Consider the following 18,984-nt stretch of genomic DNA (forward strand, 5'->3'; position numbering starts at 1 on the left):
GAAAAAGAAGGGTCAACACTGCAAATATTGAGTCTTTGCATCAACTTCATGTAATTGTCAATAAAAGCCTTTGACACTTATGAAATGCTTGTAATTATACTTCAGTATACCATAGTAACATCTGACAAAAATATCTAAAGACACTGAAGCAGCAAACTTTGTGTAAATTAATATTTGTGACATTCTCAAAACTTTTGGCCACGACTGTACACTAGTGCTACGCAAGGATATATAGACCACGCCCCGCGCCCTACCCCCTCGTGTGAGGTCCTCCCAACCCCCGCCGCTCTCTGCCCCACCCCACCCCCCCCCTCTCCTCCCCCTCAGTCTCTTCCTCCCGCCCTCCAACCCGTCCGTGTCCCAGTAAAGCGCTTTGAGCTCCGGGACTCGTCCTAGTAGCCTAACGCCGTCAGATGGAAACATGGCGACAGAGGTGAGAATGAATAGACTAATCATCTATCGTCTTCTTCAGCCTGTCTTTCCCTTTACCTCTATGGGCGTATGGTTGTATTGTCTTCCATGTGAGCAGGTAGCCTTGTGGAGACGGTTGTAACCTATATTCTGAACCGTTTGAATGGCGTTTGTCAGTAACAGCAAGGTTAGCCCTATGATAGAAAGGATTGTGTAGCATACAATCATTTCAATCTCTGTTACCCAGCAACAATAGAAATCAACACAACAGTTGTTTATTTACGTATACAAAGTTCATTTCGAATATAACATTTGCTCAAACGGGTCAGGCAAACAGGTTCATTTTGGCAAATAAATCATCTGCTTTGATTAGAAACGGAAGCCTTGTCATTTTAACACTTCTTCGGTCACCCTGACCGACATGGCATGTGAATATCATATAATCCCTATATCATTATATTGCCATATTAAAGGCGTCGGAAGGCTACGTGCCTGAATAGAGGTTAGTTAGAGGAATTCTCTTTGTAGCACGAACGGCATTTGACAGGGCTGTGTAGCCTATGCTACAACTTGTGCTTGAGAACAGGGATAAACAAGCAATCCTCGCGCCGTTAAGCTGTTTTGGTGAAAGCAGAGCTCTTATTTTTTTTGTCTCTAGAGTTCCGCCGTTAATCCGGTATAGGCAGTCTGGCCCGTGCTAGTGCTGAAACCTACTAAAGAGATATCAGCACCGTGGACAGCAACCCATTGAGGTCAAGGAGAGAAAATCTCCGCGTTTACACGGATCTTTTCATTTCCGTTATTCGGTCCAACTGGCCTTTTTTATTGCCTTTCATTCATCGACACACTGGGGAAACAAGCTTGACGAACCATAACAGCCTAAACTAGTTTCCCAAAGCAAGAAACTAGACTGGCCTACACACCTCCCCCCTCCCACGCCTAAACGGCTAGGTCCACAACTATGGACATCAAGCTTCTTTATGGGGGGGGATTTGGTGCCATCGTTGGCCTATTGAGCCTTCTAACCCTGCTCTTACAGAGATTGATTTGTTGTGAGCTGTTCTGTGATGTTGGGCCTTCTTCTCTTGGCTCAATTCCATGATCCGGCTGCTGTAGCAGTGTGCATGGTCAGAGGAGAGAGAGAGAGAGGTAGACAAAGAGCTACAGAGAGAGGAGGGGGAGAGAAGAAAGGAGAGAGAAGAGAGAGGGGACGGGAGAGAAGAGAGAGGGGAAAGGAGAGAGAAGAGAGAGGGGAAGGGAGAGAAGGAGAGAGAGAGCTACAGAGAGAGAAGACCAGTTAGAGAGAGAGGAGAGAGAGTGTGTCTGTGTCTGGGCCGTGATCCAACGGACTGCCAGACAGACTTTGATTGAACACCTCTCCTCTATCATCGTATACCCCTAAAGACTACATCAGCCACTGTTTGTATACATTACCTCTTGAACAGAGAGTGTGTGTGTATGAAAGAGAGAGAGCGAATGAGCAGTTTAGTTTTATTCTCATGGTGAGTCATGCACAGTGCTTCCTCAGAACCAGAAAGTTATATTATTAGAATTCTATCCACAATCTCTCTCTCGCTCCCCCTCTCTTCCTCACACTCCTTTCTCTCTCTCTCTCCCCAAATATGGGTGGGTGGGTGGGTGTGTGCTCGCTCTTATGTGTGTTTGTGTCCTGTAGTTCCATAACCTCCAAGAGTTGAGGCACAGTGCATCTCTGGCCAACAAGGTGTTCCTGCAGAGAGACTACAGTGATGGGACCACCTGCCGCTTCCAGACCAAGTTCCCTTCTGAGCTGGAGAGCAGGGTGGGTAGTCTAACACACACACACACACCACACCACACACACCACACCACACACACACACACCACACCACACCACACCACACACACACACACCACACACACCACACATACACACACACACACATGGCTGAAAAGACCGCTAACTGAGTGTCTCTCTGTCAGATTGAGCGGCCGTTGTTTGAGGACACAGTGAAGAGGTTGAATATCTACTATGCGGAGGCAGAGAAGATGGGAGGCCAGTCCTACCTGGAGGGATGTCTGGCCTGCGCTACAGCCTACCTCATCTTCCTCTGTATGGAGACACGCTATGAGAAGGTGAGACCGGGCTAAACCACCACAATATAAACACAGTAGAACTTCAGTAAGACCACAACATAAACACAGTAGAACCACACAGTAGATCCACAACACTAGAACCACACAGTAGAACCACACAATAGAAACACATTACGACCACAGTAGAACCACATAGTAGAACCTGAGGCCCAAAACACCAGTCTCAACGTCAACAGTGAAGAGGTGACTCTGGGATGCTGGCCTTCTAGGCAGAGTTGCAAAGAAAAAGCCATCAGACTGGCCAATAAAAAGAAAAGATTAAGATGGGCAAAAGAACACAGACACTGGGGAGAGGAACTCTGGCTAGAAGGCCAGCATCCCGGAGTCGCCTCTTCACTGTTGACGTTGAGACTGGACAGAGGAACTCTGTCTAGAAGACCAGCATCCCGGAGTCGCCTCTTCACTGTTGACGTTGAGACTGGACAGAGGAACTCTGCCTAGAAGACCAGCATCCCGGAGTCGCCTCTTCACTGTTGACGTTGAGACTGGACAGAGGAACTCTGCCTAGAAGGCCAGCATCCCGGAGTCGCCTCTTCACTGTTGACGTTGAGACTGGACAGAGGAACTCTGCCTAGAAGGCCAGCATCCCGGAGTCGCCTCTTCACTGTTGACGTTGAGACTGGACAGAGGAACTCTGCCTAGAAGGCCAGCATCCCGGAGTCGCCTCTTCACTGTTGACGTTGAGACTGGACAGAGGAACTCTGCCTAGAAGGCCAGCATCCCGGAGTCTCCTCTTCACTGTTGACGTTGAGACTGGACAGAGGAACTCTGCCCAGAAGGCCAGCATCCCAGAGTCACCTCTTCACTGTTGACGTTGAGACTGGACAGAGGAACTCTGCCTAGAAGGCCAGCATCCCGGAGTCGCCTCTTCACTGTTGACGTTGAGACTGGTGTTTTGCGGGTACTATTTAATGAAGCTGCCAGTTGAGGACTTGTGAGGTGTCTGTTTCTCAAACTAGACACTCTAATGTACAGTCGTGGCCAAACGTTTTGAGAATGACACAAATATTAATTTTCACAAAGTTTGCTGCTTCAGTGTCTTTAGATATTTTTGTCAGATGTTACTATGGAATACTGAAGTATAATTACAAGCATTTCATAAGTGTCAAAGGCTTTTATTGACAATTACATGAAGTTGATGCAAAGAGTCAATATTTGCAGTGTTGACCCTTCTTTTTCAAGACCTCTGCAATCCGCCCTGGCATGCTGTCAATTAACTTTTGGGCCACATCCTGACTGATGTCAGCCCATTCTTGCATAATCAATGCTTGGAGTTTGTCAGAATTTGTGGGTTTTTGTGTGTCCACCCACCTCTTGAGGATTGTTCTCAATGGGATTAAGGTCTGAGGAGTTTCCTGGCCATGGACCCAAAATATCGATGTTTTGTTCCCCAAGCCACTTAGTTATCACTTTTGCCTTATGGCAAGGTGCTCCATCATGCTGGAAAAGGCATTGTTCTTCACCAAACTGTTCCTGGATAGTTGGGAGAAGTTGCTCTCGGAGGATGTGTTGGTACCATTCTTTATTCATGGCTGTGTTGTGAGGCAAAATTGTGAGTGTGCCCACTCCCTTGGCTGAGAAGCAACCCCACACATGAATGGTCTCAGGATGCTTTACTGTTGGCATGACACAGGGCTGATGGTAGCGCTCACCTTGTCTTCCCCGGACAATTTCTTCCCCGGATGCCCCAAACAATCGGAAAGGGGATTCATCAGAGAAAATGACTTTACCTCAGTCCTCAGCAGTCCAATCCCTGTACCTTTTGCAGAATATCAGTCTGTCCCTGATGTTTTTGCTGGAGAGAAGTGGCTTCTTTGCTGCCCTTCTTGACACCAGGCCATCCTCCAAAAGTCTTCGCCTCACTGTGCGTGCAGATGCACTCACACCTGCCTGCTGCCATTCCTGAGCAAGCTCTATACTGGTGGTGCCCAGATCCCGTAGCTGAATCAACTTTAGGAGACGGTCCTGGAGCTTGCTGGACTTTCTTGGGTGCCCTGAAGCCTTCTTCACAACAATTGAACCGCTCTCCTTGAAGTTCTTGATGATCCGATAAATGGTTGATTTAGGTGCAATCTTACTGGCAGCAATATCCAGCAATATCCAATGACGACGGCACATGTTTTCTTGCAGGTAACCATGGTTGACAGAGGAAAAACAATGATTCCAAGAACCACCCTCCCTTTGAAGCTTCCAGTCTGTTATTCAAACTCAATCAGCATGACAGATTGATCTCCAGCCTTGTCCTCGTCAACACTCACACCTGTGTTAACGAGAGAATCACTGACATGATGTCAGCTGGTCCTTTTGTGGCAGGGCTGAAATGCAGTGGAAATTTTTTTTGGGTGATTCAGTTCATTTGCATGGCAAAGAGGGGCTTTGCAATTAATTGCAATTCATCTAATCACTTGATCATTTGATCACTTCATAACATTCTGGAGTATATGCAAATTGCCATCATACAAACTGAGGCAGCAGACTTTGTGAAAATTAATATTTGTGCCATTCTCAAAACACTTGGCCACAACTGGACTGTCCTCTTACTCAGTTGTGCACCGGGGTCTCCCACTCCTCTTTCTATTCTGGTTAGAGACAGTTTGCTCTGTTCTGTGAAGGGAGTAGTACACAGCGCTGTACGAGATCTTCAGTTTCTTGGCAATTTCTTGCATGGAATACCGTCATTTCTCAGAACAAGAATAGACTGACAAGTTTCAGAAGAAAGTTCTTTGTTTCTGCGTGTGTTAACCCTTTTGCAATTATGTTTTCTAATGATCAAATAGCCTTTTAAAATGATAAACTTGGATTAGCTAACACAACATGCCATTGGAACATAGAAGTGATGGTTGCTGATAATGGGCCTCTGTACGCCTCTGTAGATATTCCATTCAAAATCAGCCGTTTCCAGCTACAATAGTAATTTACAACATTAACAATGTCTACACTGTATTTCTGATCAATTTCATGTTATTTTAATGGACAAAAAAGAATAGCTTTTCTTTCAATAACAAGGACATTTCTAAGTGACCCCAATATTTTGAACGGTAGTGTATGTTCCTTACTTTGTCATACTGTCTCCCTCTTTTGTTATTTCTTTCTCTCCCTGTTCTCTCTCCCTTTCCTCCCCCCTCTTTCTCAATCTCCCCAGGTGTTGAAGAAGATAGGCAGGTACATCCAGGAGCAGAATGAGAAGATCTACGCCCCGCGAGGTCTACTCATCACTGACCCCATCGAGAGGGGCATGAGGGTCGTATCCTTACAGCTACTACTGCTGCTCTGTGTGTGTGTGTGAGAGAGACAGACAGACAAAGAAAAACAAAGACAGAGATGACTAAAAAGACAGAGATGAAGAAAACAATATAGACAGAGAGGGTGAACAGTACACATGTATGAGATTTAAAGAGGGAGAAAGAGATGGAGCGAGAGAGATGAAGAGTCAACAGTACATGTGGGCTCCCAAGAATAAGGATCTTGTACAGTGCGTGTGTATTGGATAGACCCAGACCCTCCCTATAGACCCAGACCCTCCCTATAGACCCAGACCCTCCTTATAGACCCAGACCCTCCCTATAGACCCAGACCCTCCCTATAGACCCAGACCCTCCTTATAGACCCAGACCCTCCTTATAGACCCAGACCCTCCTTATAGACCCAGACCCTCCCTATAGACCCAGACCCTCCCTATAGACCCAGACCCTCCTTTAGACCCAGACCCTCCTTATAGACCCAGACCCTCCCTATAGACCCAGACCCTCCCTATAGACCCAGACCCTCCCTATTGACCCAGACCCTCCCTATTGACCCAGACCCTCCTTATAGACCCAGACCCTCCTTATAGACCCAGACCCTCCCTATAGACCCAGACCCTCCCCATTGACCCAGACCCTCCTTATAGACCCAGACCCTCCTTATAGACCCAGACCCTCCTTATAGACCCTCCCTATTGACCCAGACCCTCCCTGTTGACCCAGACCCTCCCTATAGACCCAGACCCTCCCTATAGACCCAGACCCTCCTTATAGACCCAGACCCTCCTTATAGACCCTCCCTATAGACCCAGACCCTCCTTATAGACCCCGACCCTCCTTATAGACCCAGGCCCTCCTTATAGACCCAGACCCTCCTTTTAGACCCAGATACTCCCTATAGACCCAGACCCTCCTTATAGACCCAGACCCTCCCTATAGACCCAGACCCTCCCTATAGACCCAGACCCTCCCTATAGACCCAGACGCTCCCTATAAACCCAGACCCTCCCCATAGACCCAGACCCTCCCTATAGACCCATACCCTCCTTATAGACCCTCCCTATTGACCCAGACCCTCCCTATAGACCCGACCCTCCATAGACCCAGACCCTCCTTATAGACCCAGACCCTCCTTATAGACCCAGACCCTCCCTATAGACCCAGACCCTCCCTTTAGACCCAGACCCTCCTTTTAGACCCAGACCCTCCCTATAGACCCAGACCCTCCCTATAGACCCAGACCCTCCCTTTAGACCCAGACCCTCCCTTTAGACCCAGACCCTCCCTTTAGACCCAGACCCTCCTTATAGACCCAGACCCTCCTTATAGACCCAGACCCTCCCGATAGACCCTCCCTATCGGAGTGTGTTCCTTCCTTTAACCCCATCCTGTCCAGATAGAGATCTCTATCTATGAGGACCGAGGCTCCAGTGGCTCCTGCTCAGGCTCCAGCTCTACGTCCGGCAGCAGTGCTCGGTGACCGGGTACATGTCACCTCCTCGCCACCTCCCCGGTCCCTGGAACGCTACACCCAACCACAGTGTTCGGTGACTGGGTCCACGGCACCTCTACCCCCCTGATCCCTGGAGCTCTACAACCCTGGTCCCTTAGAGAACCACCCCGACAGCAGTGCTTGGTGGGCTGGGTATGCCTCACCTACCGCAACCACAATGGCCCTGACCGTAACAAACTTGAGCTAACCGACCGAACATTCGATCGCAACTGAACCACATGGACCGAAGCAGATCAAGCTGAATCTATCAACGTTGGGAATACTGACGATTTAAAATTGCATTTTGGTTACGTCCCAAATGGCAGCCCTTTCAGGCCCTGGTAAAAAAGACACTATATAGGGAGCCATTTGGGACACACATCCTCCTATAGTGCACTAGTTTGGGGCTCTGGTTAAAAGTAGTGCACTAGTTTGGGGCTCTGGTAAAAAGTAGTGCACTGTGTTTGAAGATAGTAGTGTTCAAGATAGTGACTAGGGTGTCATTTGATAGGGAACGATGATGGACTACTACTACTAATAGGGAGCCATTTGGGATGTAGCACTACACAGCTCGGCTGAGATGTAAACCACATGGATGGGCTGATAGTAGCAAACAGATGAATGCAGCTCGTTCCATCCAGAGACATATATATTAGCCTGTATAAATGGCTCAGGTACCATCCACTGGTCAGTGTCACGATGCAGCTTGGTATCAAACACTCCACAACCCAGCTAACCTCTTGTCTTCAGTGCTGAACCACCAGCTCTCCTAGATCATGATTATGCAAATACACAGCTACCTGTATAGACTATGTAGCATCCTTTAACATAGTGTTCTTCAGTCCTGGTGTTTTAGTGCTGGTCTGGAACAAAAGCCTGCACCAGGACCCTGTAATAAAGTCATGAACAATTCTTCCTGCACGCGCACAAACACTCCTTCCTTTTTTGCTACACAAACCCTCCTCCAAAGAACCATAAACTGCCAAAATGTCATTATTTATTGATGTGATGCGCCTGCCTTATTATTTTCATCTGGGACATGTTTATGCAAAAGTAGAGAACTGGAACCTTCATAAAAGTAGAGAACTAGAACCTTCATAAAAGTAGAGAGAACTAGAACCTTCATAAAAGTAGAGAACTAGAACCTTCATAAAAGTAGAGAGAACTGGAACCTTCATAAAAGTAGAGAACTGGAACCTTCATAAAAGTAGAGAGAACTGGAACCTTCATAAAAGTAGAGAACTGGAACCTTCATAAAAGTAGAGAACTGGAACCTTCATAAAAGTAGAGAACTGGAACCTTCATAAAAGTAGAGAACTGGAACCTTCATAAAAGTAGAGAACTGGAACCTTCATAATGCTTGTTGTTGTTGTTGTTTGATACTCGTGATCAGAAGAACTTTAATAAAATAACTACTGCTCTTCCATCACTCCATTTTAACATGAATGTCATTATTTATTTTTTGGGGTTTTGAATTCCATGTTATTTCAGTGGAATAGACGTTGAATTGACTTCTCTAGTCTGGTAAGTATCTTCTCTTTCCCCAGAACCTAATCAAGCATCTGATGCAATTATGTGAGATTTTCGATCTGGGTTTCCGAGAATACATTCAGTATCACACCGTTTTCAAACTGTTACAGACAACATGCCTAAACGTTCCATTCACGTCTTATTATTTGATCCAACTGAGCATGCCGACCCCCCCCCCCCCCCCCCCCCCCAAAAAAAAGAAGTGCATAGATGTCCAGAGTTGAGGGGTCACTCCTTCTAGCATCATACATGTCAAAGTTCATCCGGTATGACCTTGACACTCCTGGAGCATCATTGAGTCCATGGGAGGGCTGTGGTCAAAAGTGATAGTGATTGACCAGGGCTGTTGTCAAAAGTAGTGCACGATATAGGGATTGACCAGGCTACCATTTGGAACTCAGTCAAGCAATCCCCATGGAGGCATGTGACTGAGGGGCCCTTAGCCTCATATCTCCATTCAGACCATGGAGAGGGCCAGTAGAAACAGGAGGGAGAGCCCAGAGAGGAGGGGCCCCGGCCGGGGTGAGGAAGAGCGGACCCCCTGGAAGAACGGAGCTACAGCTGCAGAGAGATGGAGAAAGAGGGTAGTAACGAGTGGGTACCGTCTAGGGTTAGTCTGAGGGTAGTAACGAGTGGGTACCGTCTAGGGTTAGTCAGGGTAGTAACGGGTGGGTACCGTCTAGGCTTAGTTTGAGCGTAGTAGCGAGTGGGTACCGTCTAGGGTTAGTGAGGGTAGTAACGAGTGGGTACCGTCTAGGGTTAGTGAGGGTAGTAACGAGCGGGTACCGTCTAGGGTTAGTCTGAGGGTAGTAACGAGTGGGTACCATCTAGGGTTAGTCTGAAGGTAGTAACGAGTGGGTACGGTCTAGGGTTAGTCTGAGGGTAGTAACGAGTGGGTACCGTCTAGGGTTAGTCTGAGGGTAGTAACGAGTGGGTACTGTCTAGGGTTAGTCTGAGGGTAGTAACGAGTGGGTACCGTCTAGGGTTAGTCTGAGGGTAGTAACGAGTGGGTACCATCTAGGGTTAGTCTGAGGGTAGTAACGAGTGGGTACCATCTAGGGTTAGTCTGAGGGTAGTAACGAGTGGGTACGGTCTAGGGTTAGTCTGAGGGTAGTAACAAGTGGGTACCGTCTAGGGTTAGTCTGAGGGTAGTAACGAGTGGGTACGGTCTAGGGTTAGTCTGAGGGTAGTAACGAGTGGGTACCGTCTAGGGTTAGTCTGAGGGTAGTAACGAGTGGGTACTGTCTAGGGTTAGTCTGAGGGTAGTAACGAGTGGGTACCGTCTAGGGTTAGTCTGAGGGTAGTAACGAGTGGGTACCATCTAGGGTTAGTCTGAGGGTAGTAACGAGTGGGTACCATCTAGGGTTAGTCTGAGGGTAGTAACGAGTGGGTACGGTCTAGGGTTAGTAACGAGTGGGTACCGTCTAGGGTTAGTCTGAGGGTAGTAACGAGTGGGTACGGTCTAGGGTTAGTCTGAGGGTAGTAACGAGTGGGTACCATCTAGGGTTAGTCTGAGGGTAGTAACGAGTGGGTACCATCTAGGGGTAGTCTGAGGGTAGTAACGAGTGGGTACGGTCTAGGGTTAGTCTGAGGGTAGTAACGAGTGGGTACCGTCTAGGGTTAGTCTGAGGGTAGTAACGAGTGGGTACTGTTGGTAGGTAAAAGGAGAGGGAACGAGGGAGGAGAGCACCAGGCATATCATCAGTCCCCTCCATCCCTCTCTACTCACCCACACATGCCCTCCCGTCCTTGGTGGGCTTGTGGCCCCTGGAACATGTCTTCCTGGGGCCACAGTTATAGTGGCCGTAGGTGTTGCTGCAGACTGGACGGCTCTTAGGGCACACTGGGGGCCCACTCTGTTGCTTACACTCGTTGTTGTCTGGGGGAGGGTTAAGGAGGGGGGTGTTAAGGATTTCATCCCCAACAAACATTTGGTTGATAAAATATTTTAATCAACTAAATATTTCCTTGAAAGAGTCTGATTCACTAGTTGTTGTCTGGCACGGGGCAGGGGAGGGCCAGGGTGGTTGGTGAGGGAGTAAGGAGGGGGAGGGGGGTAGTGTGGCATGAGGTAGTGAGACAAGGGGAGGGTGAATAGAGGGGTTGGGGGGGGGGGGGGCAGTGTGAGGGAGAAGGGTCAGATGGGAGGGATGGAAAAGGTATGGGAATAATTGATTACAGATAAGATGCTGTGCTTTGAAAAGACTGTTGGATTCCATCGATGTTGTTGTATTGATTTATTAGGGATGGTTAATTATTCTAAAACAAAGAAAACAGCAAAGGGGAACAGTTTGACTTGTCAAGAAAAACTAAGGAAAGTAGAACAATGAGGTAACACTTACAGAGAAGATGACACTTATGAAAGATCGAAGCAAAACAGAGATAATCTACTAGTTCAAATGACAAACAACATGGAGTGTCATTGGTCTTCGACAGTATACATTATCTTGATGACAAGGCATATTTTTATTTTGCTTCAAGGCATCTCATTCACTGCCCTCATATACCTGCAGAGATAGAGAGGACCAGAGAGGAGCGAGAATGAGAGAGCGAGCGGAACTTAATTTATTAATCTGTGTGTTTTACTATATTGTAAATGTTGTTATATTCCATCTATTCTCTGCCAGACAAGACAGATCTACATACCTGCACAGCGGCCATTCTTGACAAAGAATCCTTCCCCACACTGAAAAAGACCAGGACGTCAGTTCAAAGACATTTCCCAGCACCGCCATTTTGAATGCTAACAGAATGTAGTTGATGATTCAGTCTCTTGTATTTCATCTGATGCTCTTGGGAGAAAGTCTAACATGCTGACTGCACCGGGCGTCCGCATGTTGATTTTGTCCACCCACACCAGACGCGATCAGAACACGCAGGTTGAAATATCAAATTAACTCTGAACCAACTACTCATTTGGAGACCAGTTGAAAAGCATTAAACATTTATGGCAATTTAGCTAGCTTGCTGTTGCTAGCTAATTTGTCCTGGGATATAAACATTGGGTTGTTATTTTACCTGAAATGCACAAGGTCCTCTACTCTGACAATTACTCCACAGATAAAAGGCTAAACCGAGTTTGTTTCTAGAAATCTGTCCTCCTTCAGGCTTCTTCTTCTTTGGACTTTATATGGCTGTTGGCAAACAACTAAGATGCATTACCACCACCAACTGGACTGGAGTGTGGACCTCCGTTCATCTTTCAATCACCCACGTGGGGCCTCCGGGGTGGCGCAGTGGTTAAGGGCGCTGTACTGAGGCGCCAGCTGTGCCACCAGAGACTCTGGTTTCGCGCCCAGGCTCTGTCGTAACTGGTCGCGACCGGGAGGTCCGTGGGGCGACGGATAATTGGCCTAGCGTCGTCCGGGTTAGGGAGGGATTGGCCGGTAGGGATTGTCTCATCGCGCACCAGCGACTCCTGTGGCGGAGTCGAGGTTGCCAGGTGCACTGTGTTTCCTCCGACACATTGGTGCGGCTGGCTTCCTGGTTGGATGTGTTGCTGTGTTAAGAAGCAGTGCGGCATGGTTGGGTTGTGTATCCGAGGACGCATGACTTTCAACCTTCGTCTCTCCCGAGCCCGTACGGGAGTCGTAGCAATGAGACAAGATAGTAGCTACTAAACAATTAGATGCCACGAAATTGGGGAGAAAAAGGGGTCAAATTCAACAACAAAAAAACAAAACAAAAATCACCCACGTGGTTTATATGCTACTAAAAACCAATGAGGAGATGGGAGAGGCGGGACTTGCAGCAAATAGAATCAAGTTCTATTTTAGCGCCTTTTTAACGCAGACACTCATTGACGCGCGCGAGCACTGTGGATGCAATGATTGAATAACATGTAGGTGAGGTCCGCATGTAACGGTTAGGAATGTAATTAAACAGAAAAACGACTGTTGTCATTGGGTAAGAATGTAGTCGCTGGTGATGGATTGGCTGAAACTTTTACCCAGGGTCATAGTTCATATGTCATGGTGTAAGTCCGCAGAACGTACCTGGGTATCAGGGGTCAGCACAGACTCCTCCCCCTCTTTAGGGTAGCCAATCTCCATCACAGAGTTCATGTCACCAGGCTGCAGTGGGCGGGCCACGGAACGGCCATCCGGCCAATAGACCTCCACCACGGTGACCTCGTCCTTGCCTGTGAGCCAATGTGAAGAAAGGAAGATAAATACACAAGCTATCCAGCTAACTACTAGCTAATATGTCTACAAGATGTCTACTGCACAGGAGGTTGGTGGCACCTTAAATCGGGGAGAACGGGCGTGTGGTAATGACTGGAGCGGAATGGTATCAAATACATCAAATTATTTCAAGGTGTTTCATGCCATTCCATGTGCTCCGTTCCAGACATTATGAGCCGTCCTCCCCTCAGCAGCCTCCACTGCGCCCTATGCACTCGTGGAGATCTGAGAGGATTTGATTGGTAGAAGCAGTATGGCAAAACTTCCACATCCTAGCCAGAGGGGAAATTGGAGTAATTTTCGTATTGACTGCATCTATTAAATCCTTTCAGATCTCTACAAGTGCATAGGATCTAGGGGTCCATTTGGGATTAGGCCGTCAATGGGAAGTAAACAGGAAGTTACCCAGTCCAAAGTGGGCGACAGGCTCCATCTCACAGAGGTACCCCGAGCCGCCATCGATGATGCGCATGAGAGCCCCGCTCCGATTGGTGTAGGCCGTGACCCGGGCCCCGCGGGCGAAGGAGCCGAACCGCGTGCGAGGGATTACACGCAGCCAGTGATTGGACGAGCCCTGTCAGGGTCAAAGGTCAGAGGGTAAAGCTGATGGGTCAGGAATATGTCGGGTGATATCATGGGCCCTGTTCAAACACTTGAGTTCATTCTCCTTCCATATAAATATGATAATAAACAAGGAGATAACACACTGATTTGTAATCGTCGCCTTGCATTAAAATATCTAAATGAAATCTCATCCGCTTGCAGTAATTCTCCACCAGGGGACAGTAATGAGGTCGTGACCATGGAGAGAAAAGGGGGTCTGGATGGATAGAACCCGTTGTAGCAGGATCAGTACTCCAGCACTGCTGTTCAATCACCAATATTAGCATAGAGGTTGAAATAAGAAGAAAATGGACTACTTTAAAATGGAGAAAGCCCATGCTGTCACAGGAGCCATTATGGCTATACAGTATGGGTAAGACAGTACACTGTCCCGCTCTCAGCACATATCAAAGCTGCAGGCTAAAGTTAAATCTAGACTTGGTTTCCTCTATAGTAGTCGCTCCTCTTTCACCCCAGCTGCCAAACTAACCCCGATTCAGATGACCATCCTACCCATGCTAGATTACAGGTCAGCAGGTGAGGGTGCTCTGGAGCGGCTAGCTGTTCTTTACCATTCGGCCATCAGATTTGCCACCAACGCTCCTTATAGGACACATCACTGCACTGCACTCATCTCTGTATACCCGTCGCAAGACCCACTGGTTGATGCTTATTTATAACCCTGCCCCAAGATATCTATTGAAGCCCTCATCCTCCACATACAACATCCATTCTGCCAGTCACATTCTGTTAAAGGTCCCCAAAGCACACATATCCCTGGGCCGCTTGTTTTTTCAGTTCACTGCAGCTGGAACGAGCTGCGGCTGGAACGAGCTGCGACTGGAACGAGCTGCGACTGGAACGAGCTGCGACTGGAACGAGCTGCGGCTGGAACGAGCTGCGACTGGAACGAGCTGCGACTGGAACGAGCTGCGACTGGAACGAGCTGCGGCTGGAACGAGCTGCGACTGGAACGAGCTGCGACTGGAACGAGCTGCGACAAACACTCAAACTGGACAGTTTTATCTCCATCTCTTCATTCAAAGACTCCATCATGGACCCTCTTACTGACAGTTTCATCTCCATCTCTTCATTCAAAGACTCCATCATGGACCCTCTTACTGACAGTTTCATCTCCATCTCTTCATTCAAAGACTCCATCATGGACCCTCTAACTGACAGTTTCATCTCCATCTCTTCATTCAAAGACTCCATCATGGACCCTCTTACTGACAGTTTCATCTCCATCTCTTCATTCAAAGACTCCATCATGGACACTCTTACTGACAGTTTCATCTCCATCTCTTCATTCAAAGACTCCATCATGGACCCTCTTACTGACAGTTTTATCTCCATCTCTTCATTCAAAGACTCCATCATGGACCCTCTTACTGACAGTTATCTCCATCTCTTCATTCAAAGACTCCATCATGGACCCTCTTACTGACAGTTTCATCTCCATCTCTTCATTCAAAGACTCCATCATGGACCCTCTAACTGACAGTTTCATCTCCATCTCTTCATTCAAAGACTCCATCATGGACCCTCTTACTGACAGTTTCATCTCAATCTCTTCATTCAAAGACTCCATCATGGACCCTCTGACTGACAGTTTCATCTCCATCTCTTCATTCAAAGACTCCATCATGGACCCTCTTACTGACAGTTTCATCTCCATCTCTTCATTCAAAGACTCCATCATGGACCCTCTTACTGACAGTTTCATCTCCATCTCTTCATTCAAAGACTCCATCATGGACCCTCTTACTGACAGTTTCATCTCCATCTCTTCATTCAAAGACTCCATCATGGACCCTCTGACTGACAGTTATCTCCATCTCTTCATTCAAAGACTCCATCATGGACCCTCTTACTGACAGTTTCATCTCCATCTCTTCATTCAAAGACTCCATCATGGACCCTCTTACTGACAGTTTCATCTCCATCTCTTCATTCAAAGACTCCATCATGGACCCTCTGACTGACAGTTATCTCCATCTCTTCATTCAAAGACTCCATCATGGACCCTCTTACTGACAGTTATCTCCATCTCTTCATTCAAAGACTCCATCATGGACCCTCTTACTGACAGTTTTATCTCCATCTCTTCATTCAAAGACTCCATCATGGACCCTCTTACTGACAGTTTTATCTCCATCTCTTCATTCAAAGACTCCATCATGGACCCTCTGACTGACAGTTATCTCCATCTCTTCATTCAAAGACTCCATCATGGACCCTCTTACTGACAGTTTTATCTCCATCTCTTCATTCAAAGACTCCATCATGGACCCTCTTACTGACAGTTTTATCTCCATCTCTTCATTCAAAGACTCCATCATGGACCCTCTGACTGACAGTTTTATCTCCATCTCTTCATTCAAAGACTCCATCATGGACCCTCTTACTGACAGTTTCATCTCCATCTCTTCATTCAAAGACTCCATCATGGACCCTCTTACTGACAGTTTCATCTCCATCTCTTCATTCAAAGACTCCATCATGGACCCTCTTACTGACAGTTTCATCTCCATCTCTTCATTCAAAGACTCCATCATGGACCCTCTGACTGACAGGTGTTGTTCCTTTGCGTGATGTATTGTTGTCTCTACCTTCTGGCCCAATAATGTTTGTACCATGTTTTGTGCTGCTACCATGTTGTTGTCATGTTGTGTTGCTACCGTGTTGTGTTGTCATATTGTGTTGCTACCGTGTTGTGTTGTCATGTGTTGCTGCCTTGCTATGTTGTTGTCTTAGGTCTCTCTTTATGTAGTGTTGTCTCGCTTGTCGGGATGTGTGTTTTGTTCTTTATTTATATGTTATTTTTGTGTATATATATATATATATATATATATATATATATATATATATATATATTATTTTTTTAAATCCCAGCCCCCATAGGAGGTCTTTTGCCTTTTGGTAGGGCGTCATTGTAAATAAGAATTTGTTCTTAACTGAATTGCCCTAGTTTAATAAAATAAATATATTTTATAAATATGTCAAAGATGCAAAGATATGCTGTCTATCTACCTCTATGTTAGTGACGCCGTCTATCTACCTCTACGTTAGTGACTGACCTGAGTGACCTTGAAGACAGAGATGGGCTGAGAGGCACTCTCCCCATGAGCCACCAGCAGGTCCAACTGACCGTCCCCGTCAAAGTCTGTTACCGTGGCACCTGTCAATCACAGAGTCAACACATCAAACGGCCAATCAAAAACAGGGCCTGTTTAACCCTAGTAAACCAGGGGAACTACCTGAACCAGGTGTGTTGTTATTTATGTTTTTAACTAATACTTAGCAAAAACAGAATACATTAGTTTAAGAAGACTTTATTAATCTTGTATAAAAGGGGAGTCAAACTCCATTTCTTGAGTGCCGAGTGTCTGCAGATTTTCGCTCCTAGTTTTCTTGATAAAGGAAGGTCATTGAAGAGTTAGGATCTCCTCTCACCTGGTTGTCAAGGTCTTAATTAGACACGGAAATAACAAAACCAGCTGATACACGGTCCTCCGGTAATTGAGTTTGACTCCCCTGTTGTATAGGGACCAAAAGAATGAGTCTGCATGGTGTGGTTACCTGTACCCCGGCCCTGTGGCTCTGCTGCCTCCCCCACGTTTAGCTCCTCTATCTGGGGGTCAGCATCAGCCCTCCTGGCCACCCTGGAGGAGCAGGCAGGCAACACACATCAGAAACGCTTTCTCTCTCTCTCTCTCTCTCTCTCTCACACACACACACACACACACACAGTTCAAGTCAAAGTTGGTGTCAAGGGTCAGAGGTACCTAAAGAGCCTGTTGGGGGCGTGTCCTCTGTAGGCGATGTTGTTGAAGAAGATGTCCAGCTCCTGGTCATTGTCAAAGTCAGCAGCAATGACCGTCCGCACAGGTGAGGGAGAGGAGAACGACCCACTGGCTACGTCCTGAGGAGGGAGCGAACAGAGAGGTTTAATGTCTTTGTTTCCATCCACTTCCCTACAATCTCTTTCTCCAACCTCCCTCTCCCATCCTGCTCTAAACCTAACTCCTCTCCAACCTCCCTCTCCCATCCTGCTCTAACCCCCACTCCTCTCCAACCTCCCTCTCCCATCCTGCTCCAACCCCCACTCCTCTCCAACCTCCCTCTCCCATCCTGCTCCAACCCCCACTCCTCTCCAACCTCCCTCTCCCATCCTGCTCCAACCCCCACTCCTCTCCAACCTCCCTCTCCCATCCTGCTCCAACCTCCCTCTCCATCCTGTTTCAACCCCCACTCCTCTTCAACCCCCACTCCTCTCCAACCTCCCATCCTGTTTCAACCCCCACTCCTCTCCAACCTCCCTCTCCCATCCTGCTTCAACCCCCACTCCTCTCCAACCTCCCATCCTGTTCCAACCCCCACTCCTCTCCAACCTCCCTCTCCCATTTCAACCCCCACTCCTCTCTCTCACCCTGAATCTCTGGTTGTTGTCCTGTAGGTACAGTCTGTGCTGGCCATTCCAGTTTCCGTAGACGATGTCAGTCTTCCCGTCAGCGTTAAAGTCTGCCAGCGCCACACCTCGGCCGTGCTGGTTGCGGTCCTCCACACCTACAGGGGGAGCCACATCACTGTCATCACAACTCCTATGCAGAGATCATGGCTATGCTCCAATTATCTCTCCTTCCTCCCACACACCCACCCTAGACACACACACACACCCACCCTAGACACACACACCCACCCTAGACACACACACCCACCCTAGACACACACACCCTAGACACACCTGCCTGTTGAGCCATGTCAGTGAAGGTTCCGTCTCCATTGTTCCGGAACAGGAAGTTAGGTCCATTCTCGTTGTCACAGAACACGTCAGAGCTGCTCTGGCTCAGGATTGGTCCAACCACTACACCACGCCCACCTGGTGGGAGGAGACAAACAGATACATAACACAGAAGATATTAGTTTGAGATAGGTAAGCGCACACACACACACACACATTTCCTCCATTCAGTCTTGTCCAGTACCTGTGTACTTGTTGACCCCGGCCTGTGCTGCTACGTCAGACAGGGCGATGATGCCCTTGGCCAGGTCACTGGCTGCCTCGTCCATCTCTATCAGGGCATGGGGACCAACATTTCCACTGGCATAGTTAGCTACATACACAGCATAACGCCCTGTACCCTACAGGAGAGAGAAAGAGGGGGGGGGGGGGGGGGGGGTTAGAGAGGGGAGTGGGGGGAGGGTACAGACATAGACCACACAGACAGAAAATATACACAGCATAATGCCCTGTACCCTGCAGGAGAGAGAAAGAGGGGGGGGGGGGGGGGTTAGAGAGGGGAGGGGAATACAGACATAGACCACACACACAGAAAATATACACAGCATAATGTACCCTACAGGAGAGAGAGAGGGGGGGGGG

The 18,984-nt window shown here is 47.8% G+C and overlaps 2 protein-coding genes across 5 annotated transcripts; one reads left to right on the plus strand and one right to left on the minus strand.

The window, feature by feature from the left end:
* The first annotated feature begins 353 nt into the window (after positions 1–353).
* LOC139399447 (golgin subfamily A member 7B-like) lies at positions 354–7,807 on the plus strand. 2 transcript variants are annotated; one of them, XM_071144858.1, is made up of 5 exons: positions 354–433; positions 2,087–2,212; positions 2,374–2,526; positions 5,690–5,791; positions 7,190–7,807. In XM_071144858.1, exons 1-5 carry the CDS (start codon positions 422–424, stop codon positions 7,367–7,369), a joined length of 573 nt encoding a protein of 190 aa, XP_071000959.1. In that variant the 5' UTR covers positions 354–421; the 3' UTR covers positions 7,370–7,807. The 2 variants fall into 2 exon arrangements, with proteins under 2 accessions (XP_071000959.1, XP_071000960.1); XM_071144859.1 differs by having other exon boundaries at positions 7,186–7,355.
* LOC139399446 (cartilage acidic protein 1-like) lies at positions 5,792–18,762 on the minus strand. Of its 3 annotated transcripts, none has more exons than XM_071144856.1 (11): positions 18,587–18,762; positions 18,346–18,480; positions 18,031–18,167; positions 17,387–17,523; positions 17,181–17,263; positions 16,679–16,779; positions 13,401–13,569; positions 12,807–12,952; positions 11,458–11,497; positions 10,541–10,690; positions 5,792–5,817 (listed from the first exon to the last, which is right to left on the minus strand). In XM_071144856.1, the coding sequence occupies exons 1-11, from the start codon at positions 18,669–18,671 to the stop codon at positions 5,807–5,809; spliced, it is 1,194 nt and encodes a 397-aa protein (XP_071000957.1). In that variant the 5' UTR covers positions 18,672–18,762; the 3' UTR covers positions 5,792–5,806. The 3 variants fall into 3 exon arrangements, with proteins under 3 accessions (XP_071000957.1, XP_071000956.1, XP_071000958.1); XM_071144855.1 differs by lacking the exon at positions 5,792–5,817 and adding an exon at positions 9,144–9,372; XM_071144857.1 differs by lacking the exons at positions 5,792–5,817; positions 10,541–10,690 and adding an exon at positions 11,034–11,318.
* Positions 18,763–18,984: the final 222 nt, after the last annotated feature.

This window comes from Oncorhynchus clarkii, unplaced genomic scaffold (genome assembly GCF_045791955.1).
Source record: "Oncorhynchus clarkii lewisi isolate Uvic-CL-2024 unplaced genomic scaffold, UVic_Ocla_1.0 unplaced_contig_11950_pilon_pilon, whole genome shotgun sequence".
Classification (NCBI taxonomy): Eukaryota; Metazoa; Chordata; class Actinopteri; order Salmoniformes; family Salmonidae; genus Oncorhynchus; species Oncorhynchus clarkii.